The 9,546-nt window shown below is 39.2% G+C and overlaps 1 protein-coding gene across 2 annotated transcripts in view; it reads right to left on the reverse strand.

Moving 5' to 3' along the window:
* Window positions 1-7,800, reverse strand: part of LOC119503047 (G1/S-specific cyclin-E2-like) — a 9,518-nt gene extending 1,718 nt beyond the window's left edge. Inside the window, exons 1-11 of one of the 2 annotated variants that reach the window (XM_037794543.1) lie at window positions 7,679-7,800; window positions 6,711-6,742; window positions 6,550-6,598; window positions 6,391-6,441; window positions 4,931-5,070; window positions 4,519-4,654; window positions 3,680-3,826; window positions 2,054-2,149; window positions 1,813-1,947; window positions 1,304-1,415; window positions 256-413 (exon numbers count right to left, since the gene is read on the reverse strand). In XM_037794543.1, the coding sequence (XP_037650471.1) occupies window positions 256-413; window positions 1,304-1,415; window positions 1,813-1,947; window positions 2,054-2,149; window positions 3,680-3,826; window positions 4,519-4,654; window positions 4,931-5,070; window positions 6,391-6,441; window positions 6,550-6,598; window positions 6,711-6,724 (1,038 nt within the window). In that variant the 5' untranslated portion in view covers window positions 6,725-6,742; window positions 7,679-7,800. Of the gene's footprint in view, window positions 1-255; window positions 414-1,303; window positions 1,416-1,812; window positions 1,948-2,053; window positions 2,150-3,679; window positions 3,827-4,518; window positions 4,655-4,930; window positions 5,071-6,390; window positions 6,442-6,549; window positions 6,599-6,710; window positions 6,743-7,547 lie in introns of both variants that reach the window. The other variant, XM_037794542.1, reaches the window with a different exon arrangement.
* Between the last annotated feature and the right edge of the window lie 1,746 nt (window positions 7,801-9,546).

Consider the following 9,546-nt stretch of genomic DNA (forward strand, 5'->3'; position numbering starts at 1 on the left):
AGGAGAACATTTTATTAACTCGTTCCTCCCTGATTTTTTTCCCAAGCCTTTCTAAAAAGCTATGCTTTAAAACTCATCCATATTACCTTCAACTTTCCTTAAAACTCAATCACACTCTTAGTGGTTTGTTTGGGAGGGATGCACTTCCACTTTGAGAACATTTAGCTCTTGTTCCTAAGGGGGTTGAATTGGTGTACATCACATGAACAAGCTAAATGAATGTAATGCAACGCATCCCAACAAGAGAATACTAACCAGCATGGTCATGTAGTGTGTGTGCGTCTGGATGTTGTGTCTGTCCTCTTGCTTGATTCCGGCAAAATCCCTCAGAGCCACTCTGCTGGAGCAGCCCACCGTCTCCACGAAGGGGGCCATCCAGTTAGCACACAGCTGGATGGCGTCTGTCGACAGACCTGAGCACAGATGTGTTTACATGCAGTGAGTAACCTCGCTGTGGGGTCACACTGTGGTTCAGATCAGGAGGTTTTTTAATAACAGCTCTGACAGTAAGCTGTATCCGTTTTACACACAGAAAAAATTAAATACTAAAATATGTTACTGTGATGTGACACTCAAAACTTTCCCATTTATATCTACATTCTATAAAAAAGGTAATAATTAGGGCTGTCAATTGATTCAAATATTTAATCGTGATTAATTGCATGATTATTAATCTTGATTAAACGCACATTTTTTTTATCTATTCACCTTAAAAGGGAGATTCTTCAAGTATTTAATACTCTTATCAACATGGGAGTGTGCAAATATGCTGCTTTATGCAAATATATGTATATATTTATTATTGGAAATCAATTAACGACACAAACAATGACAGATATTGTCCAGAAACCCTCACAGGTACTGCATTTAGCATACAAAATATGCTCAAATCATAACATGGTAAACTGCAGCCCAACAGACAACAACAGCTGTCAGTGTGTCAGTGTGCTGACTTGACTATGACTTGCCCCAAACTGCATGTGATTATCATAAAGTGGGCATGTCTGTAAAGGGGAGACTTGTGGGTACCCATAGAACCCATTTACATTCACATATCTGGAGGTCAGAGGTCAAGGGACCCCTTTGAAAATGGCCATGCTAGTTTTTCCTCGCCAAAATGTAGCTTAAGTTTGGAGCGTTATTTAGCCTCCTTCACCACAAACTAGTATGACATGGTTGGCACCAATGGATTCTTAGGTTTTCTAGTTTCAGATGATGAAATTAGTGGCGTTAAGACGAATTTGCAGTAACACATTGTTATCCCGTTAACTTTGACAGCCCTAGTAATAATCCCAAACTTTACCTGAAACTTTCTGAGCTGTTTCCTGTTGAATGAAATGGCTCAGGACGGAGGCTGCCAACACTCGATACTCAAAGTCCAGCGAGTTTATGTTGAGGACACACAGATCTAAAAGCTGGAAGAGTCAAAAAGACAGAAGAGAGACATAATTTGTCATAAGCCAGACTTAGCCTGAAGAAATTAATACAGCATATAAAATATACAAGCTTTAGTTCATTTCATTTGCTGCTTAAGTTGGGAGATATAACCAGAAATACTGATACATTTGTCTACATCGGTAACAGTGTGGCTATAGAATGACGAGAGAAAGCTCTGATAGGAACCCATTGATGTCACGCTCCTATAGTCTTACAACAGAATGAATCCGATAACAGCCCAGACACAAAAGAGTGTTTGTGAAAGGTTACATCTTTGTATTGACTGTGTCAGAGGGTTTTTAAATAAACTCTGAGACCGAGGTTTGTGTCGGTATTTGTGCTTGAACACCATGAATCCAATTCCAAAACACCTACACGTGTCATTTGTACATAAGCATCCTGTGGAAACTGCGGCTCCAGCAGGTCGGAGTCGGCTTCCATCGATGCCATCTGGAAGTAAAGCTTCAACCAAGAGACGGCTGTTTCAGGACAAAGGTTCCACCTCAACGCCTGTGGAACATGCAGAACGTAGAATTATGCAAAAAAATCAAAGCCACCTTATTGACTATTAATGAAGAGTAGAGTCACAACGTGGCTACACTTTTAACAGTATTACCTTCAAAACGATTAACTCCATCTGAAGGATCTCTTCTTCGTAGTAGGTGTCTGCAGTAATATAGGCCATCTGGGAGAGCTTCGGAGGACAGTTTTCCTACAAGGAAAGAAAATAGCTCCATAACTCAAAAACAAAGAGCAGTTTTGGATATTGTATTATGGCTGTTGTCTTTTCCTGGTTTTTAACGCTGCATTACAGTGAAGTGTTGTAATTGTCTGAACTTACCAGACTGTTCTGTTCTATTATTTACCCACTTGGTCATTATATCTACATTACTAATGATTATTTATCAAAAATCTCATTGTGGAAATATTGTGAAAGCACCAACCCTACACTGTCGATAGAGGCACTTGGTCAAATATATATCAGAATATTTGATTTTCTCCATATCGCCCAGCCCCGTAGTCCATAGCCCAGTCATATCCATTAGAAGTGTGTCTGTGTGCACTGCTGCCATCAAGCAGATTAAATACCTCAGGATCAATGAGCCTGTTAAACACCTTCATATAAAAAGGTTTCTAAATTGTCTGCTGGGTGTTTTGCACCAAACAAACGAAATGTCTTGAAATATATATTGAGACGTGTTGTTTAAAAGGGAACGCCACCTAAAATAAGAATTCCAATATGTTGTTTCCGTGGCCTAGTATAAAGATCAGTCAATATTAGTGAACACGAGCTCCTCTCTCTCAAAGCCAGAAACCAGAGAAGGAAGTCTCAAACTGGTGATGTCATCCAGTATAAAGTCTGGAGCTGCTCCATAGACGATGAATGGACGCACAAAATATTTGTTTTCTTTTTTATACCCAAAATGAGCTTTATTCTACTGTAGTGTTGTCAGTTGTGAAACTCCACACTAACATGCTATTTAGTACGCTAAAACAGTATGTGAGATTTTTTTAGTATGTCCGAAACCAATATGACGTGAATTGCATACTATTTCCGATAAAATATTACAGTACGCAACGCTGGACACTACGGCGGCATAAATATCCCACAATGCAATGCAGTAGTGACGACAACGTTCATAACGGACAGCTCTGAGACGTCAATAACGCTTTGATTTAACTGCAAATATAAGATTTCCCTTTTGCTAGATGTAAAATATATCTTAAATTAAGTCCAACTTTGACGTTTACAAACTGTCATTTTGGTAACTTGAGGTTGTGACGACGTAGATTACTGCTCAGTGCGTCCGAAAAGATCCATACTGCTGTTTATTCACACAAAAGTACATTTGAACGAGAGTATACCCGTTGAGTATGAAGTGCATAGTGTGCCATTTCAGACGAAGCCATAATGTTCCCATATACTCAGAACATTCACCCGGGTGCTCTCAGTATCAGACATCTCTCAGTTCTTTGTCTATGGAGCAGTTCCACACTTCATACCCTATGACATCACAAGTTTGAGTTTTAGCGCTCTAGTTTTTGGTTTTGGAAGAGGGTTGGTCATATTTAATCATATTTTTTGGACTGTCTTAGACCATAGGAATAACATGAATGAATTTAGAAAATAGGCGTAGTTCCCCTTTAAGTGCAAGTTGAATTTGGGTTCTTCTCAGTGCAGCACATCTTAATTTGAATGATTTGTGAAGATGAGACCTGATTCCTCCCTGTTGTTTCTCACCTCCATCTTTGACGCTATAAAAAGACAGGTGATCCCAACGAGCTGCAGCGTGTCCTTTTGAATGTTGTTCTGCGTCAACATGAACCGGTCGAAGTAGTCCTGTGCCAGGTAGAACGTCTGCCGGTGGAGACTATAGGCCTCGCTCACCTGGTGAAACCAATGATGAAAAAAACATGTTGGAAAACATTTTGATTAAGGATTTAAATTTAAGTGATTACATTATTTCATGTTAATATTTCCGTCATAGTTTTTTTTTTATTTTGTGTTGAACTGAAAAAGCTGAGAAAGCAGTACAGTCATGTTTTAGTGGCCTGATGTTTAAAGTGAATTTAGTATTAAGATAATAAACAAGGCTTGTGCCAAATACCTAAAACATGGTGGATGAATATAGGTCAAACTGGAAATAGCTCACATGGTTAGTTTTGTACATAGCCATTTATGTATTTACAATATTGCGACCCTAAAAGGATTTTAAACTGCCACTATTTCACACATAAATATAATAGGGCTGCATGATTTTGAAAAAAGATCTAATTGCAATTATCTGTACCAAACAAAGACATTTTCTTAAGTCTGTAGGATATGATGCGTAGGCCTCTGCAACACCACAATATTTAATTTAAAATGGTATTTTGACACACATGTGGCCTTTAATATTGTGATTTCCTCCTCATCCTGCGATTTGAAAATTGCAGTAGGCCATTTTGCGATTTTGATAACATTTATAAAAATTAATTGTGCAGCCCTAATATAAGACATAAATGTTAAACTGAAAAGCAAAGATGAATGTTTAACTCCAACAAATATTGTTGGAATCTGAGCTGCGGTTGAAGACGCACCTCAATCAACCAGTCGAGGAGCACTGATCTCATTCGGGGTAGTATTGTGGGGTGTTTCTGCACAAAGTCCTTGCTGTGTCTGTAATTCTGCTCCCTGCCGACCATCTTCACCCACACGTCTTCAGGAGATCCCCACCTGTAACATGCAGACAACCATTAGTCAATAATCAATCATATACTGTAGCAACTATTTTGATCATTTTTAAAGTGAAAATAATCAAACATTTGATTGTTCCAGTTTCTTAAATGTGAGAATCCTGGGGATTTTTTGGTCTTACATTACAGTAAATTGAATATGTTTGTTTGTTTCTGGATGACTATATTAAAGTCTGTCCGACAGAGGATATCAGCATCAGATATAAAAGAGATAATTGCGAGTGAAACCATGGCTGAATAATAAATAATAAGTCACCCAAGATGAGGCAGAGGCGACGGCCGAACCAAGGAATTTGCGGAAGTGAGAAGTGTGTCACTGTCGACCCAGACTCCCTTCTCAGAGGTCTCGATGAGAATACAAGGCTTGGCGGCGACACCTTCAAGCACCAGCTGGTTCTGAAATGAAAATGAGGAAACTGAATGCAACACATGGGTTTATAAACAAAGAGCTACGGACACGGCACAGGATATTTCTGTTGTGTTGATTCGGATCTTGAAGACAGGGACATAGGTTTGTTTTGCTTTCCCCTTGAACTGAGGCCGGTACTACGAAGCCAGTTCAACATCCCCAGGGTATCTTCTCGGTACCTGGCTTAACTAACCCTAACAACCGAGATCACGCTAAGCAGCCCTACGACGCTGGTTATCAACTCGGTAAATCAACCCAGAGTTTCTCAGTCTGGCTACGAGCGCGTTCAAATGAACGGGGAGGTGTTTGCAGCATCTGACCAATCACAGACATGGACAAGTCTACTGTCAGCAGAGCGGCACATTTAACAAACCAAGATCCAACTCTAATATTAGACAAATACAAAGAAGTGAAACACATAATCCAGGCTAAAAGTAACACAGCTGAAGCTGCCAAATGCAGGAAGGACGGCTGGTGAAAGAAAAAAAATACTGATGTGTGAATGCATATATTATCAGTCTTATTGATTTAACAGAACACCCAATAGTCAGACATAGTAGACTAGATGGGGCAGTGATATATCAATTGCTTTCAAAATAGACTGAATGAATAGATTAAGCTATATTTCATATCATTATACCCTTTGACAACATATATAGCATATATGACCATTTCAGCCTTCTTTCAGCTCTCCGACGGTGTGAAGCGGAAGTAACAAAATAAGTATAAAAACCTAATTCAAAGCGATAAGTACCAACAACATACAGCCAGCTGTCCTTCCTGCACTTGGCATTTTAAACTGTGTTGCTTATAGCCTGAATTATGACTTTAATTTCTTCGTCTTTGTGTAATTTTGGGGGGTAAGGGTCTCTTTGTGTGACGTTGTTCTGACTGTGTGACATTTCTGATGGGACCTCATTTTACTTAAAGAACACAGTGCACAGGTTTATACACCTACTATTTGCACTATATGCATTCTCACATGTCCATACATAATACTACCATCTACACTGTATATCCTGTCCTATAGAGTATTCATATTTATACCACTATCTTATCTTACATATCGGATCTATAGTGTATACACCGTATTCATATTATACCTGCAGCTGTTCATTATGTATAATAGTCTACCCTTAGTATGCACTGTATATATTTTATACTTATAGCTGCACTGCTTACTATGTTCATACTGTACACTGCTCCCTGAACTTCTGGTTGGATGCTAAACTGCATTTCATTGTCTCAGTACAATGACAATAATGTTGAATAAAATCTAATTCATATAATTTCACAAAGGGACATACCTTCTCACACTGCAGCGTTGACAGGGGCGGATTCTTGTTTCTGTTGCTTTGCTGAAAAGAGAAGTTGTACTAAGTTGTTAGTCAGACCATCTGGAACATGATGTCTATATAATAACTAATTCAAACTGTAGTGTATAGTGTTAAATGGATGCTGGTTACCTTGCATCTCTGCTCTGTAGCATTTCCACATCTTTTCTGCAGGCGAACACTGCAAAGACATTAAACTGAAGTCAACATGGAGCAGGAGATCTGACAACAGACCAAATCAAAGATACAAGAAGAAGAAGAAGAATTCATATAGCAACAGAAGAGGTCCTTACCTTCGTCTAGACATGGTGGTGGCTGCTTCTGTCTGTAAGAAAGGAACAATTCAGAAGTTAGTTTGTTAACATTAAAACCAGAAAGTTGTCCCTCAGATGGAAAGACTAACAACCAACTGCAATTATCACAGCATAAAACATCCTTCCATTCAAAACCAAGTCCGATGAAACCACATAACCCGACATAGTTTCAGGAATTAGACCTCATCATCATAACGCGCCAACAGGATGAATGAGCGCGTAAAGCAACTCTGCTCTGCAGCCAGCAGCCGACAAACTACACGGTGCTGATAAAAACCTGCAATCTAAGACTCTTTAGACTTTAGATCACCTCTAGAGGAGATCTCTGGCCTAAAGATCCTGCAGTTGCTTCTTGAGCCAAAACGACCGTGAACAGCACAAAGAGACATGCAGTGAAAGCTGCAGCAACACAAAGGCCCAGGGAAGACATTTTGTGCCAAGAACCACTGATGATAAACAGCTCTGAATCCAACACTAAACGACGACCACACGATCATCGATCATTAAACCATCCATTGGTTGTGGTTTCTTGTATCATGTCCGTGCTGTGGACACTTTAATCACGATTCAGATGAGTTATTATCCAACTTTACCGCCACAACCGAACCAGGAACAGACTGCAGGGACTAGAAGCCTTTTAGTTTACTAAAGCTCAGAAGATGCAACAGACTCTGCAAACTCAACACAAGAACACGTTTCTAAAACAGCCTCCAATGACAACCAGGATAGGGTTAGCTAGCTCTCTAACACAAACACTTGGACAAGAAGCTCGACAACGACCGAGTTTACGATCAAATCAGCAACATAACACACTACCTGCTGCTTTGATTGAAGCATCGGAGGACACGCAGACTAGCAGGAACTGATCCGGAACTGTTCAGATCAAACTACTGAGCTAGAGAGAGACTATAGTTAACTCTGCAGGAGCTCTGATGAGTGCAGCTTACCTCCTCTGTCTCGGTTCAGAGCGAGAATCAAACTGATCTCCAGTTGGCGCTGGCGCCAACAGATGAGCGTCTGCGGCACACTGCGCATGTGTAGAAATAGTCCCAACCCTAAAGCACTTAACCCGAGGTTAAAGGTGAAACCAGGTTAATATTTAGCTCCCTTATAGGCGAGGAGCTGGAAGGATGTTTACCTTATTTTGTCATCATTATCTTTGCTTTAGTTTCAACCGCCTGAACGCAGCGCGAGGAGTTTGTTCTTTAACCGTAACGTTAAATAAACCAGCGACTAAACTAAACCAGCCACTAAACCAGAGCCTAAATAGAGAAACCGTCGGGTTTATTAAGCCGAATGCTCTTTACTTAAATCAGGTGTTTGGTTGAAGTATGACTATTGTCTTTATTGTTATAGAAAAGGTATATAAATAAGGTAAATGTTACATTAACTTCGTCCTCTTCTGTTTGTTTCTGTCAGTTGTATCTTCCGGTCTGCCGGTGGTGGGCGGAGCTACAGAACAGAACAGCCAATAGGAGGGCGAGTTGAGTTGAGCGCGTGCTCCTGGACCAGGATGTAAACAAAGCAGGCAGCTGTCACGTGGCCGTATAAAGAGCTGTCAGAGAGGTCCAGCAGAGCTGCTCTTCTCTGTTACACAGCTGCTCTCCTCTGTTACACAGCTTTGAAAACGGAATCATGCTTAATGACAAAAGTTATAAAACAAGCTATATGTTCCTTACAGCTCCCCTCTGCATAAATAAAGGTGGAATGAATAAAATGGCCATGGATGAGTGGTGTTCATTGTGTCATTACCACTGATAGCAAATGACCTCTTTAATCTCCATTATTAAGATAATAATGTCTTAATATTGAGGTCATCGGACCAGGTCCCAATAACACCACTAAGAAGGTCAGATCTTTCTTTTTTTTTACAATTTGGATTTTCCATATTTTATTTATTCAACTGCTATTAATAACACTATAGATAATTTTTCTTTCTTTCTTTCTTTCTTTGGCGCAAAGTTAGTCCAATTTAAATACAATTCTTGAATCAACCTATGAAATATAAAGAATATAAAAAAATATATAAAATACTTTTCCATAAAAAAATATCGTGGACATGCAGGACCTCAGTATTTTTGTGTTTTATTGTACTTAATGGTTAAAGTGTCATCATTTTAAAGGAAATTAAATTGCCCCAGAGTAGTCTTAAAAGTGTCCATCTCATTGCTTTACCTACTTGGTGAATATCCCAAAATATTTACAGTCTGTTATGTTTTGTCATTTGAATTCAACGACAAATATAAACCAATCTGTTAACAGCCTGAACATTTTGGCTGAAACGTGCACCACCACAGACTTGAAGTAATGTCGCCCCCTCTGGTTAAATGTAGTTTTAAGTCACCAGGGTAAGATAAGGGAAATTGATGTGGAGCAGTTGCAATAAGGTGCAATAAATCCAAAATATAATTATTTGTATGCAATATGATTCATACGTTAGAAAAACATGTGTGCACTATAAGTACTTTTAATGTAATTATCACTATAAATACTGCACTCTGATCTCAATACAACAGCAGCAATTGAACGGCATTATAATGATCGGCAGCATACATTAAGATACCATATGACCTTCAGCTACTACATATTGTTAATTCAGTACATTGCTTAAGTGTCCATGATGGCACAACATTAAGTCTAAATGTAATGTCCAAATCAAAGACAGAACAGGGTAAATTATTACTACAAATTGCTTCTGTAAGTTTCAGCATCATGAATGTGGATTGACTATTGATACTACAGTCAAGTATCAGTGACAAAGCCATAGGCTTCACTTCCTGTCATGATTCACTGCAGCGAATGGGAAGTTCTGTCA

The sequence above is a fragment of the Sebastes umbrosus genome, chromosome 15 (genome assembly GCF_015220745.1).
Source record: "Sebastes umbrosus isolate fSebUmb1 chromosome 15, fSebUmb1.pri, whole genome shotgun sequence".
In the NCBI taxonomy this organism is placed as follows: Eukaryota; Metazoa; Chordata; class Actinopteri; order Perciformes; family Sebastidae; genus Sebastes; species Sebastes umbrosus.